We start from the raw sequence: 22,754 nt of genomic DNA, 5'->3' as shown, positions 1-22,754 counted from the left end.
AAGGCCTGACAACCATGTTTCTATCTTAGAAATATCAGGAAGCTCAACTCTGGTCTCCCCTAGTTTTGCTGGTTGACTTGTTGGAGACGATCTCAGTGGATGTAAATTGTTCTCTCTCACCCCTGGTTTGAAGAGGTGAGAGGGTGCTGAATTTTTAACAAGGTCGCCATATCTTCAAAATGTTCATTAACCAACATTTTAAGCAGCCTTGACTAAAGTTCCTTCTCCCTCTCATTTGCTCAGCTTTCCCATGCTAGGTTACTGTGACATTATCCTTCCACTTGGTCTGCAATCAGAGAGTTTCCCAGAAATGTTTAATGTTAAAACACATGCAGAAAATAAAACATTGAAACAAAACCAAAAACTTTTCAGGCTTTCTTTATCCTGCAAAAAGAAGCAGAAAAAGCCATCTCAAGTCCAGGTTTTTTTGTCCCACCCTCCCTGCAGGACAACTTTTTAGTTTTCCATTTCTGACCCTGGCTCAGGAAGCTAGTGAGAGGCTCTCTGCCAACGTAGATTCTTTGTCCAGCCAGGGTAGTGAGGCTGGTGGAATGAGAGAGGAATGCCACACAGAAGGCTGTACCAGAGAAGAGGAAAGGCTCCTCTTTGCAAATGGCCATGATGGTGGGCATTGACTGAGCTAGCCAGAGAAGGCCCTACAGCTCACCACTATGGCTCATCGTGGTGAGCCTCCCAATGCAAAGGCCAGAGAGGTTCATTGTGAAGGGCACAGTAAACACTCCAGTGTTAGATTAATGAGGCCTTGTTTAACCTTTGATGCATCAGTGAACATTCATTCACTTTGGCCAGTGTGGTCCAGTTTGCATTACTAGTTTTTTCCTGGTAAACAAGTCAAGGTTCTGCAGTATATTTTGCAAATGTAATTTAGTAACGCGGGACTTCCCTCCTTGCAGCACCTTGCTGTGAAATCCTCACTGGAAGGTGGAGAGAGGCCAGCACTGGGGGTGAGTGCAATCTGCAGTAAGCACGTTAGTGGATTTGCAAGGTCCTGCTGGGACTGGAGGCATGTTATTTATATACTGCACTGATCAGGGCTAGACTGAACTGTTAGGCTCAGCCCAGAGTAAGAAGTGAGGAGGTAGCTGCACCGCCCCAGGAGGAGACTTGGGAAGGAAATGTGCCTTGGAATCACAGTCCCTTCCCACCCCCCTTGCTTGGGGAGGAAGGAAGTTACTGCCCCCCTGTGCTCCCAGCTAATTACTCTGGCTGGTGAGCTCAAGAAGCAGGGTGGAACCAGGGGTCCTTTAAATCAGGGGGTGACAGCCTTTCAGAAGTGCTGTGCTGAGTCTTCATTTATTCACTTTAATTTAAGGTTTCATGTGCCAGTAACACATTTTTACATTTTTAGAAGGTCTCTTTCTATAAGTCTATAATATATAACTAAACTATTGTTGTATGTAAAGTAAAGAGAGTTTTTAAAATGTTTAAGAAGCTTCATTTAAAATTAAATTAAATTGCAGAGCCTGCCAAACCAGTGGTCAGGACCCGGGCAGTGTGAGTGCCATTGAAAATCAGCTTGGGTGCCACCTTTGGCAGCGTGTCATAGGTTGCCTACCCCTGCTCTATATCATTCTCCTCTCTGTCTCATCCCTGCTAACTTAGTGCCAAGGAGCATTATCTGACACGGACCCTCATGACAAGAACTGCAGTCTGAGCAGTCTTTACTCAGCCAATTAGAGAGCATAGAAGGCAGGGAGACTACTTCCATGTGAAGGAAAGCAAGAACTAGCTCTTGGCGAGCAAGAGACCATAAGCCTTGTGTATGGGTGCGGTCTATTCCAAGCTCTGCCATTGACTTGTAGTGTGACCATTAGCAAGCGTCTGAAGGTAGCTGGGCCTCAGTTTACCCATCTGTAAAATGGATACAATCGTTACTCCCATCAAAATGACACTGAGGCACAAGTTTACTGATCTAGTTTTTATTTCATGCTTATCACCAGTGTCAATCCCTTGAGAGCCTTCCATGAAAAATAGGAAGTATTCCTGAACCATGATACACGAACATTATTTATATCTGTTCCTGTTGTCAATCCTAAGCTGTTGGACAGAAATTAACTTCTGTCTGAAAAAAAAATCTTCCCAACAAGTAGATTATTGAATAACACATGACTTAGCCACTCATCTGATTAGCCCATTGAGAGAGATCATAAGACACTATTATAAAACATGTCCGTAATAATAGTTCAACATGACCTTATGTTTTCCAGCAATGACATGTCCGAGTTTTCTTTCATCAATGCAGAGCAGTGTTTGTTTAAGGTATATGAAACCAAGACTAATTTAGAAAAGATGGAAGTTCACTCTTGGCTTCTGTATCATGTGAATGAATATCTCCTTGTTAGCCTGAATGTTAACCTAGAAAACAAAAGCTAAATATCCCAGATCTGCAGTACTATCTGCGTAATACACATTCTCAGAATTCCACGTGCTAGTGCTGGGTGTGCTTGCTCAGTGTGACTTCTAAGAACTGGAAGATAGCATGGAAAGGCAATGGGGCCTAATGATGACAGTACGCGTTCCAGAAGCCAGGAGTCCTGGGTTCTATTTCCAACTCTGTGGTTCAGGTTCAGGTTATGTTTCCTCTGCAGCTGGTGGTGTCATTTCCAGCTCAGGTAAAAGTAACTATTCAACCTTTGATTGCTCTAGTGTGCTAAAAAAGAGCAGCTGTCATGGTATAAGTCCCCAATCTGAACCTTAGAGTCCAAAAAATGGGGTACCAGCATGAATTCCTCTAAGCTTAATTACTAGCTTAGATGTGATAAGCTGCCACCACCCAAAAATATATAGTGTTTTGGGGCACTCTGGTCCCCCCAAAAACCTTCCCTGGGGACCCCAAGACCCAAATTCCTTGAGTCTTACAACAAAGGGGAATGAACCATTTCCCCTCCTTCTCCTTTCTTCCTCCCAGATGTTTCCCGCCCTGGGTACACTAGGAGATCACCGTGATTCAAACTCCTTGAATCACAACACAGAGAAATCAGGTTTTTTTCCCCCCCTTCTCTCCCCCTCCCAGGCGTTCCCTCCCTGGGCTATCCTGGAGAGAGAGACAGATTCAAGCTCCATGAATCTAAACGAAAGGATTCCACCTTTCCCCCCTCCCTTCTCTCTCCCTGTCTCTCACCAATTTCCTGGTAAATACAGACTCAATTCCCGTGAGCCTCAACAAGGAGAAAAAATCAAACAGGTCTTAAAAAGCAAAACTTTTAATAAAAAGAAAGAAAAAAAGTAGAAGTTGTCTCTGTAATTTAGATGGTAAAAGTTGCAGGGTCTTTCAGCTTATAGACACTAGAGAGAAGCCTCCCCCCAGCAAAATACAATTTAAAATACTCCCAGCAAAGTACACATTTGCAAATACAGAAAACAATCAAAAGACTAAACTTGCCTTTTCCTGGTACTTACTAAAATTAGAACAGAAGAGATTTTTTTTCAGAAAGATTGGAGGAATCTGCTTACATGTCTGGTCCCTCTCAGAATCCAGAGAGAACAAAGCAAAACCCAAAAAACACAAACAAAGGCTTCCCTCCACCGAGATTTTAAAGTATCTTGTTTCCTGATTGGTCCTCTGGTCAGGTGTTTTTGGTTTACTGTTTGTTAACCCTTTACAGGTAAAAGAGACATTAACCCTTAACTATCTGTTTATGACAGCAGTGCAGTTGCAGAAGCACAGGCAGCGGCTTGGGGTAGGCACCAAAGTACAATCCTGTCCAAGATATTTGGTGCATACTTGGGTGGCGAGGCTGAGCTGGTGCTCATACCGCCATGGCTATCCTGCTATTTTTAGTGTTCTAGCTCGATCAAACCTCGTGCGTGTGCATCTACGTGAGCTGGAAATCACACCTCCTGCTGCAGTGGAGCCATACTCTGCACCCGACCGTGCTGTGTGACCTCACAAAATCCCTTCATGCAAAATTCTGCCTTGCTCCTACATAATACAAAGAGCTATGGAGGCTCCATGCCCTCCATGCTACCCTCAGACACATGCAACAGGGGCAGGGCAGATTAGATTGAGCATTCCTCAGGCTCTGGTGTGACAAAGCAGGGCTTTTTTGTAATATTTTGATGAAGCCTTTTTGTGCTTCATTTTCCCCCCCATACTTTGCATTCCTACCCAGGGATAGGGTAGTAGCGTGCCCTGAACACAAAGTTCATTCTGCCAGGAGAGGAGGGGTGTGTGTGTGCCACCTAGCTGTCTGAGTGGATTGAATGTGATTGAAGATGCTGTCTGAGGCCAACCCATATCAATGGAAAATCTGAGAAGACAATGGGAGCAACTAACCAACAACCCAGAGAGAGAAAGATTTCTCCACCTTTCATCAGGGAAGCTAAATACAGATCCCAGCTCTAGAACAGAGGACTGGGTGGAATGAGGCAGAATAAGTGCGAGCTCTGGAAGAAGCTTGGGCTCTCTGACTTTGGAAGTGACTAAGGTCTAGTCTACACTAGAACATTGTCAGTTTTACTGTCACTCAAGGGCGTGAAAAATCCACATCTCCTGAGCAGCATAGTTGAGCCAGCCTAATTCCTAGTGTAGACAGTGCTAGGTCTATGGAAGAATTCTAGTGACCGCCTCTTGATGAGATGGATTACCTATGCCAACTAGAGAACCTCAGAGTCTGCAAATGGAGTTTACCACATCCTGGATGGTGAGTTGTTATGAGCTGACCAAAATGGACTATACTTGAATCTTTATTTCTTTCTGCTAACCTAGGCACATGCAATGCTGTGTTGCACCTGACTAGGAAACCCTACTGTTTTGAAAACACTGTTTGGGGTGTCACTGTAAACACTGCCTGGAGTGCAGGCAAAGAAGGTACAAGTCTCTACCAGGAGTTTTTCTCAGATGGGCTCACAGGACAGAGCTCACTGTGTGAACAAGGAATGCGGGAGCCCAGTATCTCAGTCTAGGAGGCAGTGAGGTTGTATGGCCTACCCTGAAGGAAGAGTGAATCCTCTTTGGTTCTTCCAAGAGACTGTCTAAAAGCACAGCACAGATACTGTGGACCCACAACACTTGGCTATTATAACAGTAGCACTCCAGAGCTCCAAATGCACGTTAACAAACAATTTGGCAGCATGGCCAGGCATTAGTCTTGCACATATGCTCCTATTGTCATGAGCACATATGGTCCTACTGTCATATGGAGCAGTAATCAGGGGCTTTACTATGGCACAAGTTGCTCTGAGGGTGCATGTGAACCATGCAGCTTTTTGGTTAACCACGGCTGCTCTACTTCCCACAGGGCATTTTATACTAGTAAGGCTGCAATTTTGCCCTTAGTTTCTCTAGTACTTTTGTTTTCCCATCTGTAAAATGGGATAACATTTATATGCCTTGTGAGATGTATTAATATCTGTAAAGCCTGCTAAGATCCTTGATACTTTCCCATAGGCCTGGAAACCTACTGGCTTAATAGGACTCTAGCACTACTAATATTTGAGCTTATGATAAAGTTATTACATTTCCTTAGACTCTAGCCCTATTAAATGCTTTCTGCTCTCTACACTCACTGGCATTTTCACACAAATGAGTCTATCACTCTGTATTATTGTTTAGAAGAATTGTAGCTTTCCAGCTTTACAGCATTAAACTCCAGGCTAGATAATGTTCTGCCAGATAACACACAGGCATGTGAAATATTGACTCAGCCTGGAAGTGATGATTCAAATGACTTTTTCCCATCTTCATCACAGGTCAGGAAAGATTTGGAAACATGACACGGGTGTATTACAGAGAAGCCATGGGAGCGTTTATTGTCTTTGATGTTACAAGACCAGCAACGTTTGAAGCGGTGACAAAATGGAAAGAGGATCTGGACTCTAAGTTGATTCTCCCGAATGGCAAACCCGTGGCAACAGTTCTCCTAGCAAACAAATGCGACCAGGGAAAAGATGTGCTTACGAACAACGGTCTCAAGATGGACCAGTTCTGCAAGGAGAATGGGTTTGTGGGATGGTTTGAAACATCGGCTAAGGTAATTACACTTCCTTTTTAATAAACCAAATGTGTGAGAAGCATTCCCCAAATGCAGAGACATTAACTACTAAAATGGGTTACTCAGTCACAATGTGTTCCTTGCAAAGCTCTTATCTCTGCTGGATTAATGAAGGGTAAACAGATGCACTTTTAAAAAACAGGTTTCAGAGTAGCAGCTGTGTTCCATTCTATACATCCAAAGACGCGGGCTGTAGTCCACGAAAACTCATGCTCAAATAAATGTGTTAGTCTCTAAGGTGCCACAAGTACTCTGTTTTTTAAAAAACAGTAACACCTTTGGAAGAGAATGTATATCTATATTGAACCTTTCATCTCAAAGGATCTCAAAGCACTTTACAAGCTACATGCGGCACTCTGAAATGCAGCCATTGCTAAGGTGTGTATCTGATGCACAGCATATGCACAACAGTGTGAGGAAGAAGGTGTATTGGCAATGGACACCAGAGCTCCTCTTATGAAAGATGCCGTCAGCTTGTTCATTCCCACACAGAGAAGAGGTAGCCTTTCTGTAAGCTATGGCAGTTCTAATATGTCCATCATTGTAAGTATTCAGTCTGAAAGATCTGAGCTGTCAGGTCCTCACATATAGAGAGAGTTTGGTCTTGTGGTAAAGGCATGAACTGTTTGAAAGGCATGGAGCACCATATGCGTCTTGGGCTGTATGTGTATTCAGTACTCCATAGTCTTTATCTTGTTAATAAGTAGATCATAAAACTAGTTCCAGTAGGCTGCTTTAAGGCAGTGGCTCTCAACCTTTCCAGACGACTGTACCCCTTTCAGGAGTCTAATTTGTCCTGAGTCCCCAAGTTTCACATTACTTAAAAACTATTTGCTTACAAAATCAGACATATATATAAAAAAGTGTCACGGCACACTATTAATGAAAAATTTAATTACTTTCTCATTTTTACAATGTAATTATAAAATAAATCAATTGGAATATAAATATTGTACTTACAGTTCAATGTATAGTATGTAGAGCAGTATAAACAAGTCATTGCCTGTATGAAATTTTAGTTTGTACTGAATTTTTATGTAGCCTGTTGTAAAACTAGGCAAATATCTAGATGAGCTGATGTAGCCCCTGGAAGACCTTTGCATACCCCTAGGGGTATGTGTGCTCCTGATTGAGAACCACTGCTTTAAGGGAATCCATTTGGCCAAAGTCTGTAGCTTGACTTCTTACTTGTTAGAAGTATTTTTCCAGTGCTAAAATTTCTTGCTTACTTAGGACTAGATACTCAGCTGGTCTAAGTTTGTGTAGCTCCATTGAAGTTAGTGGACCTCTGCCAGCTTACTCTAGCTGAGGATCTGGCCACTAGAGTCCAGTGTTTCACTCCTGCTGGTGGTGGCAGTCGTTCAATAGCATCTAGTTTTTTATGGTATTTTGATACATCCACTTCCAGGCCAGACTGGAAACCAAGAGACAAAAAACATGAAAAAGAAGTGTTATCTAAGCGTTAACAATAAAAATTGTTTGGGTTAGATTCAAGAGATGGGTGAAGATGTCTTACACAGGCTTCTGCAGAATAACATTGGCAAAACAAGAGAGGCCAGACAACACGTCTCGTGCATTCAAAAAACAAAGACAAAAAAGGCATTAAGAACAGCAGCTGAAACCAGGAGGGGTGGAGGAGTTAGGGATTTTAACTCAAGGGGAATTAGGCAGTAGACACTTCTGAAGATACCACTAGGTACAGATCTGCATCTTTAGGCACCCAAATACCTTGGTGTTTAGGGCCCAACTCAAAGGTGATGTGTAAGGTGAGGTATGCTAGACTTCTATAGACTCAAATTGTCTTACATCTGCTTCCACCTTCTTATTGATGTGCCTGGGAATATAAGTTCGTATCATTTGCATGCTAGGGAAAGGACAAATGTAAGTTTAAGTTAATGTCTGAAGACAAGAGAGACTCAAAGTCTGTGATCAAGTATGAAAAGCGGCTAAATTTAAGTTCCCTGACCTAAAAGGGACTTACAAATGAATATCAGTGGGAACGGGATGAGCCAAGTCATTATTTTTTAGACTATTCTGCCTTTCTTAGGTACAAACCTCTAGGTTACCAGTTCAGATTAACAAAGTCATTCATTTGATCATGGGTGTTTGACCTGTGAGAAATGAGTTTGTGGTGTTAATCTGGTTCCTAGAAGTTAGGTGTCCCCATGGTAAAAATGAATACGGTGGTTGTCACCCAATTGTTGGCAGTCTGTTCAGAGAAGCCAAGCAAGCCCTCTGAACTCAGCATTCAGTCATGTTGATGGAGCGTGAATGTACTGTTGAGCTCAAGGATTGTTCATCTGTGGCAAAGTTGAGCTATTTTGCCCCGGTGATGTCAGGAAGTTATTCTGGCTGGAACCCAGAAGAGCAGAGGACAATGAAAATGGAAGAATACCATGGGCGGAGCATTAATCCAAACTCTTTTGAACCAAAAGAGGTTGGATTTTTAGCTAATTCTAAATTAGGGAAAGCTGTGGTTCAGATCTTATATTACTTAGTCCCCACATCTCTAATAGTCAAACAGTTCCCAAAGCATAGTTCGAACCATGTAGAGGTGGGGAAGAAATCAAGTATGACTGAGTTTTGAATCCTGTAGCCATGGTAAAGTGGACAACCAATTATTATTTAATGGTCGTCATCCCCTCTCTTTTGCACCTGTACGCTAATGGATGAAGATCTGATGTCTTGAAATGTTCAGATATTTCCTTGACTTCCAACTGTGATTGGACACAAGTGCCACAATTATCCTGAGAAGCTGTTCTTTGTAAATTTCCAATTTTTCAGGCTTAGCTGATAGAAATAATTCAGATAAACTTTAGATTTGTATCTGAACTTTGTGAACCTAATTGATTCATCTTAGGACCTCATCTTGCAAACACTCTCTCATGTAAGTGGTCCCATTAAATCCAATGAGACTATTCACATGAGTAAAATGACTCACATGTTTACAGGGTCAGTACCTTAGAAAGTTGCAAATCAGGAGTGACTTCACTGAAATTAGGGGAGTCACACCAGTGTATAACTGGTGTAAGTGAGATCAGAATTGCTTCCCAGTTTGGTCTTAGTTCTGAATTTAAGGCCCCAGTGTAACTTTTTTTTTTTTAAGTTATGATTACAATTTCCTTAAAACCAGGAAAGGCTCTAGTCATTTTCAGCAAGGGGCAATTTAAATCATTGAACTTAGGGGTAGGGAAAATAAAAATCCACCTACATTCTACAAAGAGAATAGAAATTATTTTCTAAAGTAGAATGCTACTGACTGAGACTCCATCATACAGCAGCTAGCAGTTCAAACAGGTAATGACTCTTTTTTGCTCAATTCTGGTGTAATTAGCTCTCCAGAGGTTTTTTGGAAACATGCTTGGAATTGTTATAGCTTTCAGAGCAGAGTGAATATGATTCATGCCTTTTGGGGAAAAAAAGGTGATTATTTATAAAAATGCCCCCTTTAGTCCTGGATACATTGCTGAAGGCTGTGTGTTATATACATACCAATCATCTTTCAGGCTATCAGGGAGTTTAAAATTCCGTATGAAACTGTTGGAGAATTATACCGTAGGATATTGTTGTATCATTCCTTAGTTCTATTTTTTCTTAACTGAATAATCTTAAAAACAAAACATTTGGGGACACAATGTACTCATTGTTTTGGTTCTTTGATATTTCTAAGGGAAATATTTAATCAGTTTCAGTCTTCAGGGTACTGAAAGGACTTGGGGATTCACTCTGACAGGTTGCCTTGCTATGTAAGAACACAGTGTGAAACAGTCATAATTGATACTTATTGCTACATTCTCACTTGAGGGCCTGGTCTCTCTTTGACGTATGCTTATCACCCAATACTTTATTTAGCTGTATAGATTTCAGTCTAAAAACCCTTGCATTTTTTTAGGCAATTTCATCATAAATTTAAAGCCACAATATCATAGCAGTTGCAAAAGATGCATTGTCCAAAGCAGCAAGACTTCTCCTTCCTACCACATACCATTTAAATAGCCCTTGTAAGACCAATAAAGCTGAAAAACTTCCTCCATGCTTTGCTATCAGACAGAGATCCATGACTTTCAGCACACACCTACGCATCACCACTATTGCCTGTTCAAATAGATGGGCTTTAAACTGTGCCTGCAAGGGCAATAATTTCAGCCTCATTGTCACTTCCCAATGAAAATGGACGTGATTTGTATACGGAAACAAGCCAGGTCAGGCAAAACTAGATATATTTTTAAGTCTTGGCTCGGAAAGCACTTGAAAATGTATTGAAAGTTGCTAAAGTTTTGAGTGTGCTGTTTTGCACAGAATTACTCTAGTTCTAGTTTGATTACCCCCCCACCCCGCCGCCAATATATACATAATATCCAGCTGGCATTACTAATTTATGCAGGAGAAAGGGAAATAATTTTTGTCCTAAGTTGTCCAGTAAGTCTGTTAACAATGCTTTGCATATCTATAGTTACTTTCATCCAAAGAACTTTACAAACTTTTAGTAGGTGCATATTCATTCCATTGAGGTTACACATAGGTAATTTGAGGTTAAGTAACTTTACTAAATTCATGTAGTGACAAAGCTGGGATTATAATGAAGTTGATTAGTCCCCCCCTGAATGTGGGTCTGTGCCCCCATCTAGTGGCTGGAGGTTTATGCATCTGCTACTGCTTGCAGTTCCAGGGAGGTATTTTCCTATCAGTTCCCTTTAGTTCAAGGGATACAGGTTTGTACTCTTACATCTGGAAGCCCAAAGGCCAAACCCAAGTGGGGTCAACTACACCTGCATGTGTCTATCCCTCATTTATAGATCCCTGCCGATTTCAGAAGCAACGCATTTGCAGTCATAGAAAGAAGCTACTTGACAATAGAAATCTAGGAGTAATTTTGCACCCAAGAGCAACCCGGGCAATAAATCCAGGCTCTCCACATTGCAAAGAATAAAATGTTTCACTGGAAGTGTGAAAGGCCCATAAAACTAACAAAGGTCCTTTTTCATCAGCAAAGAAATAAAAGCCAGTCTAGTCCAAGGGGATTTATTTCAGATATTAAAACTGAATGCTCTTGATGTTAATGGTTTGCATTTGTGTTGGAATGAGATGAGAGATAAGGGGGAGGGCCCAGTCAGGAATACTAAATAGCACACACACTGTGCCGTGCTTGGAGGCCCTTTCAATAAAGTGTTTATTTTCTCATTTGTTTAATGTAACATTTCTAGACAGGGATATTATTTCCCATAGCAATTGGCTAAAAAGTTGCAAGCAGGGCCAGTGCTACCATTAAGACAAACTAGGTGGTTACCTAGGACGCCAAGATTTGGGGGTGCCAAAAATCGGTGCCCCCAATTTTTTTTTACAGCAGTTCCTCCCCAAGCATGCGGTCGCCACTCCACTTCTCCTGCCTCTTAGGCTTGCAGTGCCAATCAGCTGTTTGGCGCTGCAAACCTGGGAGGAGAATTAGAGCAGGGGGGGTGTGCTTGCAGAGGAGGTAGAGCAGAGGTGAGCTGGGGTAGGGAGGTGCTGCAAGGCTCCCTGGGCAGGGGGCGGGGGGCTGCCACAGGAGTGCCTCAGGGTGGAGGGGAAGGAGCTGCCACAGGTCTCCCCACTCCAGCTCACCTCTGCTACGCCCCCTCCCCGAACACACCGTTGCTGCTGCGCTTCTCCTGCCTCCTAGGCTTGAAGCACCATTCAGCTGTTTGGCGCCACAAGCCTGGGAGGGGAGGAGAATTAAAGCAGGGGCAGTGTGCTCGGAGAGGAGGCGGAGGAGAGGTGAGCTAGGGTGGGGACTATCAGGTACTAATCTTTACTGTTATATTCCTGGAAAAGTAGAGAAGAATGGACTATGTAGAGTGCTAGTCTGGGACTTGGAAAACCTGCAGTCAGTTCTGTTCTGCCAATGAGTTCTTGTGTGACCTTACACTGTAGACAAATCACTTAAGTCGCTCACCTGGTCAATGGAGATAATAGCACTCCCCTTGCCCACTGGGGGGTTGTGAGATTCTGCTATGGTGATGGGGCCATATAAGTATCTTAGCTAGCTAGAACTTCCATATTGTTTGGACATCCATAAAAATGACTTCGCAGGAGGCAATTGCAGGTGGGGAGTAGCATCTCCAACAGTATCTGTGGGGCCAGGTCCGTGATGATCTGAAGTGACACTATCCCAGAGATGGGCTCTGTATTGCATCCTTTCGAATGAAGGGAAGCACCTACTCAACATGCAAATATAAGGTGATTAAAACACAAGGAAAAGCTGAGGGTGGACTCAGTGTTTCAACATTTCTTTGTTTGAAATGCATTCAGCAATGGGATTCCCATGGCCTGTATTGTACAGAACAAAGGCAATCAGTAAGAGAATGGAAAAGGAGGAGAATGGAAAGACACCATTTCGGTCTGTCAGTTGCTCCTCCTATGTTTTTTGTCTATTTTAGAAGACGATGAATGTTATTTTTTGTTATACTGTGACAGTACTATGCTGTTTCAGTACCAGGACTGGGGCATATTTGATTATTTTAACCTATCCATCACCACCATCTTATTATGTGTTGTTGTCTTTGTTAGTTATCTTTTCTTTTGCTTCCTTGAACACACTCTTCCCCTGATTTTTCAGCACATCCGACTCTAAAATCCATGAACCTGTGGGTGCCCGTGTTGGGATAGCAGATCACCTTCTTTGCAGTCTAGTGGGCTATTGATTTAGCTGAAGAACTCATTGAGGGTGGGGGTGGAAATCAATATTTCATTAAGCAGACCAGAGCAGCAGCAGTAATACAGAAGAGATCAGTCCACGACCCTAAGATGCTGGGTCAGACACCATGAGATTAGGGGCACAACAAAGGGTGATATAAACATAAGGTAGCAAGTGGCTAAGGAACTGAACTGGGACTTGGGAACACTGGATTCACTTCCTGGCATTGCTACAGACTTCTTGTGTGACCTTGGGCATGTCACTTAACCTCTTTGTGCTGCAGTTCTCACCTGTACAATGAGGATAGGTAATACCTCCCTACTTCACAGAGATGACATGAGGATAAATTCATTAATGTTTATGAAATTCTCAGATTGGGCCACAGATATACTTGGTGGTTAATTAAAGTGAGTGGTTTAAGAGAGATTTTGTGGTAACTAAAATGTTAATAAATATATTTAGAAAATTATATTTGAAAAATTAAATGATTAAAAACCAAGAACTGATCCTGTTCATCAGGCCACTGAATTTAGTAGCAGGGTATTTATTTATGCCTTGGTTGAACTCAGAGATACAAAAGACCAAAGGCTGTATGGGGGCAGATGGTGTGTGAATGGTATATTTGAAATGAAATTAGGCACATATTGTTATAATGAAACCACTCTCAAATATACACCACCTGTCTGGAGCATATGTGCAAGGTATAAAATAAGAGGCCACCAGCTGTATTATACCAAGATTTGCAGGTTTGTTTATCCTCCAGCTTAGGATCTGATCCATGAAGTCCATGGGAGTTTTTCCAAAGACGTCAATGTCTGAGACGCTAGGCACATACTTGAGGCAGCTAGCCCCTCCCACTGCTCCATCGCTGTGGTGACACTCTATTTTTAGCATGCTAGCTCAATAAGAGCTAGTGCCAGTATGTCTCCTTGAGCAGGGAGTCACACTCCCTCTGCAGCTCAAAATGTAGACATACCCTAAGAGCGACATATTTCAATTTAGCTTAAATGTGTTCCTAACTGACTTCATCTAAGTGGAATAACTGATTTAAACTGAAACCAGTGTCCCTGTGTAACCCACATACCTTCTGCATGTGGTGTTGTGTCCCATGTAATGGCAATGAGACCACTTAGAGAGAGAAAAAGCAAATAATGAGTCTGCTCTACAGCCTTAGCTAACCGGCAGTTGGCTTTTAGCTCATGCCCTAAGCTCCACAGGTCCCATGTTTGATCCCACCTGTTGACAAATGGATTATGTTGCTGTTACACAAGCGTCTGTTACACCAATCTATCAAATTGGGTTTAAAATAAAAGCTTGAGTTACAACAGTGGAATGCTGCATGTAGATGTCTCTTACAGCTACCCCCCTATTTCATTTTGTTTCTTACAGCTGTCCCCAGACTCCATTTTGTTTTTGTTCTCCTCCTGTGGCCGCCCTTCCCTGGCTGTTAAGTTGTTTACCAGGGCCACTGCCCTTCTCAAAGGGAGGGCCCCTTAAGTTGTTTACCAAGAGCCATTGCCCTTCTCAAAGGGATGGCCACTTGTGCTGCGTGCTAAGTGGGACCACTGCCCTGTTCAAAGGGTTAGTCCTGTTATCACCTTGTTGAACCTGGGCTTATAGACTCATAGACTCTAGGACTGGAAGGGACCTGGAGAGGTCATCGAGTCCAGTCCTCTGCCCTCATGGCAGGACCAAATACTGTCTAGACCATCCCTAATAGATATTTATCTAACCTACTCTTAAATATCTCCAGAGATGGAGATTCCACAACTTCCCTAGGCAATCTATTCCAGTGTTTAACTACCCTGACAGTTAGGAACTTTTTCCTAATGTCCAACCTAAATCTCCCTTGCTGCAGTTTAAGCCCATTGCTTCTTGTTCTATCATTGGAGGCTAAGGTGAACAAGTTTTCTCCCTCCCCTGATGACACCCTTTTAGATACCTGAAAACTGCTATCATGTCCCCTCTCAGTCTTCTCTTTTCTAAACTAAACAAACCCAATTGTTTCAGCCTTCCTTCATAGGTCATGTTCTCAAGACTTTTAATCATTCTTGTTGCTCTTCTCTGGACCCTCTCCAATTTTTCCACATCTTTCTTGAAATGCGGTGCCCAGAACTGGACACAATACTCCAGTTGAGGCCTAACCAGCTCAGAGTAAAGCGGAAGAATGACTTCTCGTGTCTTGTTTACAACACACCTGTTAATGCATCCCAGAATCACATTTGCTTTTTTTGCAACAGTATCACACTGTTGACTCATATTAAGCTTGTGGTCTACTATGACCCCTAGATCTCTTTCTGCCATACTCCTTCCTAGACAGTCTCTTCCCATTCTGTATGTGTGAAACTGATTGTTCCTTCCTAAGTGGAGCACTTTGCATTTATCTTTATTGAACTTCATCCTGTTTATCTCAGACCATTTCTCCAATTTGTCCAGATCATTTTGAATTTTGACCCTGTCATCCAAAGCAGTTGCAATCCCTCCCAGTTTGGTATCGTCCGCAAACTTAATAAGCGTACTTTCTATGCCAACATCTAAATCGTTGATGAAGATATTGAACAGAGCTGGTCCCAAAACAGACCCTTGCGGAACCCCACTTGTTATACCTTTCCAGCAGGATTGGGAGCCATTAATAACTACTCTCTGAGTACGGTTATCCAGCCAGTTATGCACCCATCTAAATGTAGATGTCTGTTACAGCTATCCCCCTATTCCATCTACTATTCCATTTTGTAGCCCCATCTAAAGTGTACTTTCCTAGTTTATCTATAAGAATATCATGCGAGACCGTATCAAATGCCTTACTAAGTCTAGGTATATCACATCCACCGCTTCTCCCTTATCCACAAGGCTCGTTATCCTATCAAAGAAAGCTATCAGATTAGTTTGACACGATTTGTTCTTTACAAATCCATGCTGGCTATTCCCTATCACCTTACCCACCTTCCAAGTGTTTGCAGATGATTTCCTTAATTACTTGCTCCATTATCTTCCCTGGCACAGAAGTTAAACTAACTGGTCTGTAGTTTCCTGGGTTGTCTTTATTTCCCTTTTTATAGGTGGGCACTATATTTGCCCTTTTCCAGTCTTCTGGAATCTCCCCCGTCTCCCATGATTTCCCAAAGATCATAGCTAGAGGCTCAGATACCTCCTCTATTAACTCCTTAAGTATTCTAGGATGCATTTCATCAGGCCCTGGTGACTTGCAGGCATCTAACTTTTCTAAGTGATTTTTTACTTGCTCTTTTTTTATTTTCTCTTCTAAACCTACCCTCTTCCCGTAAGCATTCACTATATTAGACATTCCTTCAGACTTCTCAGTGAAGACCGAAACAAAGAAGTCATTAAGCATCTCTGCCATTTCCAAATCTCCTGTTACTGTTTCCCCCTCCTCATTGAGCAGTGGGCCTACCCTGTCCTTGGTCTTCCTCTTGCTTCTAATGTATTGATAAAAAGTCTTCTTGTTTCCCTTTATTCCCATAGCTAGTTTGAGCTCATTTTGTGCCTTTGCCTTTCTAATCTTGCCTCTGCATTCCTGTGTTATTTGCCTATATTCATCCTTTGTAATCTGACCTAGTTTCCATTTTTTATATGACACCTTTCTATTTTGTAGGTCACGCTAGATCTCGTGGTTAAGCCAAGGTGGCCTTTTGCCACATTTTCTATCTTTCCTAACCACTGGAATAGCTTGCTTTTGGGCCCTTAATAGTGTCCCTTTGAAAAACTGCCAACTCTCCTCAGTTGTTTTTCCCTTCAGTCTTGATTCCCATGGGACCTTACCTATCAGCTCTCTGAGCTTACCAAAATCCACCTTCCTGAAATCCATTGTCTCTATTTTGCTGTACTCCCTTCTGCAAACTCTATGATTTCATGATCACTTTCACCCAAGTTTCCTTCTACTTTCAAATTCTCAACGAGTTCCTCCCTATTTGTTAAAATCAAGTCTAGAACAGCTTCCCCCCTAGTAGCTTTTTCAACCTTCTGAAATAAAAAGTTGTTTGCAATGCAGTCCAGGAACTTACTGGATAGTCTGTGCCCCGCGGTGTTATTTTCCCAACATATATCTGGATAGCTTTGGGCTTTGGATGATTTTGTTAGTTGTTTGAAAAAAGCCTCATCCACCTCTTCCACCTGATTAGGTGGCCTGTAGTAGACTCCCAGCACGACCTCACCCATGTTTTTTACCCCTTTTAGCCTAACCCAGAGACTCTCAACACTTCCATCTCCTATGTCCATCTGCACCTCAGTCCAAGTGTGTACATTTTTAATATATAAGGCAACACCTCCTCCCTTTTTCCCCTGTCTATCCTTCCTGAGCAAACTATACTCATCCACATCAACATTCCAGTCGTGTGTATTATCCCACCAAGTTTCAGTAATGCCAACAATGTCATAGTTGTATTTATTTATTAGCACTTCCAGTTCTTCCTGCTTATTACCCATACTTCTTGCATTTGTATATAGGCATCTAAGATACTGGTTTGATCTTGCCTCCCAGCTTTGCCCTGACCCTCCTTTCTCTCTGCCATTATAGCCCGTGCTTCCTCCTGTTTCCGACCCATCTCCCAGGTCTTGTTCCCCACTTACCTGTGGGGTTTGCTCACCTGTCCCCGTCGAACCTAGTTTAAAGCCCTCCTTACTAGGTTAGCCAGTCTGTGCGCAAATAAGGCCTTTCCCCTCCTCAAAAGGTGAACGCCATCTGTGCCTAGCAGTCCTTCCTCGAATAGCATCCCGTGGTCGAGGAAGCCAAAGCCCTCCTGGCGACACCATCCTCGCAGCCAGGCATTCACCTCCACAATGTGGAGGTGAATGGGCTTGGTTTAGGGCAGGCAATGTCCAGAGCTGCAAGACCTATTGTGTTTTTAAGATCCTGGGCATGAGTCATAGGCCTCATGTGCTTTTGAGTCACCTATTGCACAGGATTCTGCCCAGGCATGTCTCTGTGCTCACCTGCAGTTTTTCCCTGTGCCTCCTCCCCTGTGACAGAGGGAGCCTATCAGGATCACTGGCAGGAAACTGCCTAAGTTTGCCTTTAAAAACAGACATTTTTGAAACAAACATCAGAAAGGTTCCTGCATTGCTGCCCGGTCTGATCAGCCAGGGGTTTTGGGGGGTCCTTTCTCCGCTCTCGTTTTATTTTTGAGCATACCCCCGGTTTTTAAACCCACCCCCCACGAAGAACGAATTGCTGCCTGAGAGATCTCCTGATTATCAAGACCAAACCGAGCCCTCCTGGCTTCTTCTGATGTTACTGCTGCTTCTGCCTTTGCTGCTGCCTTGGGGACTGGTAAGAATCCCTCTGTAAAACTTTCCATACTTTTATTTTATTACTTTAGCTGCTGGCTCTGTTTCCCCAGCACACAGACTCAAGCTAAACCTTGGTCTGTGTCTTAAAACCTCTCTTAAACTCCACGGCGCTTTGCTGCTAAAAATAAGCTTGTGCCGCTGCTAAGCTCTGCTCCCTGCTTTCAGCTGTATCCACTGCTGCAGCCACCATCCCTTGGCTTCCTTGGGGCCTGCTTTGGGAGCTGTATCCTGGGCACATACCACTCTGCCCTCTGTGACTTCCCCATAGCATAAGGTGCACCGTAGGTTTTGCTTTTTAGTTTAATAAGTCATAGTTTGCTAAGATTGTAGAGCTTGTAAGTTTCACCTGCCTTGTTATAGTTTGCTGTTTTGTTGCTCTGTATAGTTGCTTGTTATAGTTTGCTTAGAATTGTGATATTTGTTGTTTTGCCTAGTCGTTGATTAAGATAGATTTAAAAAAGCCATTGCCTGGTTGTATTCTGTATCTGTTTTATTACTTTGCATAAGCTGCTTGTAATTTATATAAGTTTAATTAAGTTAAAGGATAGATAAGGTTTTTACTGCTTGAATTCGTCTTTCCGCTGTCCCAATCTCTCCCTGAACTTTCCCATGTCTGTTTTTCCACCGCTCCAATCTCCCCCTCTGTGTACTTCTCCGTGTCTCCCTGTGGTAACCCCTTGCTGCTCCCCCCCAGTGTAACTTCCCAAACCCTTTGCCGCTTCTTTCCCTTTTTTGGGGGTGTCCCTCTAGCCCTTCTTTACACCTCTCTGCTGCCTCTCCCTGTATCCCCTGTGTTCGTGCCCCCGCTCCTCTGCTGCCCCTCCCCTACCGAAGATCACCATCACACTGCTCCGTTTGTCTTTACCCCGCTGCTCCGCAACTTCCCTGAAGTGCTCTCCGCTGCTGCAACCTGCTTCTTCCCTCAGCCGTCTCCCCCATTCTCCACGTGCCTTCCTATCGCTTACAAGTTCAGCGCCCTCCCCTCTTGCTGCTCCCAGACTCCCTTTAAGTGCGCTCCAGCTGCTCTTGTCTCCCGTACCTCCAGCCCGCAGGCTCCTGAAGACTGCTGCTCTGAGCTTCACCCCACAGGGCTTCAGAGTCTCTGGCTGCTTGCAGCTGCACTCTTCTCTCGTTAGTTACCACTAATCTCTCACTCCCCTCCCCCCTCCAGCTTCTTGACCCAGCTTTTAGGTACACTTTTGGTATCACAGCCTCACAAATTAAGTCAGTAATTTTCTACATTGCATAATTTTACTTATCACCCATATTGTATTATTGCACTGTGACTCACATTTTACTTGTGGTTATAACACCCCATTAGTTGCCTCCATTTTTCTAATATACTTTGTATACCATTTTTATATAGAAGCTACCATTTTATTTTTCATTCCACACTGTATCTAGAGTTGTTCCTATATAAAGTTGAGTTGCTTATTGACTGTACTGTATCCCATTGTGCTGAACCCCACTTACTGTACCCCACTGTTAAAACTCCCTACACTGTTCAATAAGAACCCCCTCCTCTTATCATTGTATATTGTAAACACCTTATACACCCCATCCCATCACATTTCATTGTTAAATTCCCACCACTTCCTTTTATAAAGAAATTAATTGGCACCCCACCTGTGTGGTAATTGCTCCCAAGATCCCATATACCTGCAGGCAGGGACAGTAGACAAACCTATATATCACCTCTGTAAAGCCAGTGATGGTGCAATCAATCCCTCATTCATCCAGAAACATACTCACTAAGCATTTGAGTCCAGGAGGCAGCACAGGAATAGGCTCATCCTCAAAGAGCAGACAAATATCGTAGAATATCAGGGTTGGAAGGTCATCTCGTCTAACCCCCTGCTCAGAGTAGAACCAATCCTTAAATAGTCCCCCTCAAGCATTGAGCTCATAACCCTAGATTTAGCAAGCCAATGCTCAAACCCCTGAGCTATCCCTCTCCCTGCTTATTGCACCCTCATTTCATGCCTGTGGTAGCAAAAAACACATCTTCAGCTGTTTTTACAGAACAGGAAACTGAGGTAAGGAGGTTACTCCCTTTAAATAATTTGCCTAAGGCCACAGAAGGAATCCATGAAAGGTTGAGACCACAGGCAGATTTTGTTGACCTTGTCTACTCATAGTGGAGATGCATCTTATGCCAGCAATGGAGTTCTTTTTCTGGTATAGCTTATGCCATATTCCCAGAAAATAAACAAGGTAAAGGCAAAAGGCCTTTTCTACCAGTCTAATTGCATCTGTACCAGGATTTTTGCCAAGATTTGTCTGCTGGGGTACGATTTCCCCCCACAGACACACACACTCCTAACTGATGGAGCTATGCTGGCAAAATGTTTAAATGAAGGCAAGGCCTGGCTCATATAGTTCTAAGCTTTAAATTGCAGTTCACTCCTCCCTCTTGTTCATTTCCAGCATTCCCTTCCTTCCCTTCTATCATCCCCTTAGGAAGTTTATTTCAAGCCGCTAACAACGAGGCATTTTGTTTGCTGTTTTTTAAATATTACTAGAGTTTAGGTAATTTTCAGATAGTCGATGAAGTATTCCTTAGAACTCCATCCTGCCTCTCCAGAAGGGAGGCACCCTGGGGGTAGATGGAATGTTTGTCACATTATTAAGGACATCAAATACAATGTGGCAGAAGTGTGTGTGTGTGAGAGAGACATTCTATTTCATCTTCTTTTTTCTAAACCAGTGCTTCGAGATCATTTTCCTGTTAGCTATGTCTTCTAATTAAATTTCACAGTGCCCTGAAAATGACTTGTTGCATGGCTGAGGAATTTGGGACTCTGGTCTCAGAAAAATCATGTGATACACTGTAGTTCTGAGGTTGCAGGTGGTGTATATTGATTCCCAGTTCTACACTAGCTGTTAGATTTATAAATGCCTTGTGTTATGATTTGTTTGTTTACAATCGAGGGATATTATTTAGAGCTCAAAGTTTAAGTATTTAAGCACAGTCGTGTGTGTGTGTGTGTGCGTGTGTGTGTGTGTGTGTGTGTGTGTGAGAGAGAGAGAGAGAAATCCTTTAAAACCTGGGAACCAATTAAAAGACTGATCAGCTCCCTAGATTTCAGCTCTTTATTATAGTATAAAGGGATGAGACCCAGTTCCATTGCATCTATGGAGTGTTGCTGTTGGCTACAAGGGAAGCAGGAGAACTAAAGACGGGAAGGCAAATGTATAAAGATATGCTTGGCTTCTGAGCCTCACTCCTCAGGATCTCTATCTCTGAAGCTAGACTAAGAGTGATATTGCTTTCTGAGAATTAAATAGGTGCTAACTCTGTATCTATAACAGACAAAACAATGAACCAAATATTGCATTAGAGCTTGCTTGTATTAGGAGAAACTCAATTCTGTATCTGTGTATTCAGAGATCTTGTTCATCACGTATTGTTTTGTGCACTGGGCAGAAAAATCAACTGAAAAAACGGACAAGATTTTAAAACACAAATGCGATAGAAGACAGTAATGACTGCTGAGTACTCAAGACTTTTGAAAATCAGGCTACTTATGCTGGTGCAAATATAAAGCTATTTATTCAGGTGTAACCATTTTTGAAACTCTCTACTGGTGTGTTATCTTTTATAAAGCAATACAGATGACCAGTGGTTTCCATAGGCTAAATGGTATTGCTGTGTGTTATTTAATAGATATTTGAATGATGATGTATATAATGCCTAATTAATGTAATCTGTACAAAACATTATTACATGCTGTCAATTTTTGAAGTCTGCTTTTATGGGAAAGTAAACATTAGATGTTGCCCAGAATTGGCCTTAGAAAATAGAAGATATCCGACATGGTGTGTCTACTGTTTGGCTAATTAATTTCTCTCTCTCTTTCACCTGCAGGAAAACATAAATATAGACGAAGCTTCCAGATGCCTTGTGAAACACATAATTGCTAGTGAAAGTGATCTAATGCAGCCCATTGAACCGGATATTATAAAACCACACCTGAATTCTTCTAATATTGTCAGTTGTTCAGCTTGCTTTAAATCCTAAGGTCCTCCCAGACTATTCTTGGATACTAGAGCTGAGCAAATAGTTAACAATGAATAATTTATCCAAAACACACAACCTGTTTTTCTGCTCACAGAATATCCATGAGCAGAGTGCAATTTTCTCAAATGTATGTCTTATTTAAAATATTCAACGATTTTTTGACTCTTTGGATTGATTGTGAACTGTTCACTTTAATAGTAACTATTCAAATAGTTTTGGTTAGTTGTGATTGGTCAGATAAGTCACATGATGTGTTCCTACTCCCTGATTAAATGAGTGAGCAAGAAATGCTCAGGCAAGTGATCTTAAAATTTGGTTAGGACATAAAAATGGCTATACTGGGTGAGACCAATGGTCCATCTAGCCTAGTATCCTGTCTTCTGACCATGGGCAGTGCCAGATGCTTCAAAGAAAATCAACAGAACAGGGAAATTGCAAGTGATCAATCCCCTGTCATCTACTCCCAGCTTCTGGCAGTCAGAGGCTGATGGATACCCAGGGGGTTGCATCCTTGACCATCTTTACTAACAGCCACTAATGGACTTACACTCCATGAACTTACCTAATTCTTTACTGAACCCAGTTATAATTTTGGCCATCACAAATTTCCCTGGAAATGAGTTCCACGGGTTGACTGTGCACTGTGTGAAGAAGTACTTCTTTGTTTAAAATCTGCTGCCTATTAGTTTTATTGGGTGACCCTAGTTCTTGTGCTATGTGAGGGGATAAATCACACTTC

General features: G+C 42.5%; 1 protein-coding gene across 1 annotated transcript in view; it reads left to right on the top strand.

Moving 5' to 3' along the window:
* The window catches only part of RAB38 (RAB38, member RAS oncogene family), a 34,682-nt gene extending 12,667 nt beyond the window's left edge, over positions 1 to 22,015 (top strand). The window contains exons 2-3 of the mRNA XM_030550871.1: positions 5,713 to 5,993; positions 21,863 to 22,015. Of these exons, the coding sequence (XP_030406731.1) occupies positions 5,713 to 5,993; positions 21,863 to 22,015 (434 nt within the window). The remainder of the gene's footprint in view (positions 1 to 5,712; positions 5,994 to 21,862) is intronic.
* Positions 22,016 to 22,754: the final 739 nt, after the last annotated feature.

Source organism: Gopherus evgoodei, chromosome 1, assembly GCF_007399415.2.
Source record: "Gopherus evgoodei ecotype Sinaloan lineage chromosome 1, rGopEvg1_v1.p, whole genome shotgun sequence".
Taxonomy (NCBI): domain Eukaryota; kingdom Metazoa; phylum Chordata; order Testudines; family Testudinidae; genus Gopherus; species Gopherus evgoodei.
The sequence above is the reverse complement of the archived record's forward strand: the minus strand, read 5'-3'. Positions and strand labels throughout refer to the sequence as shown.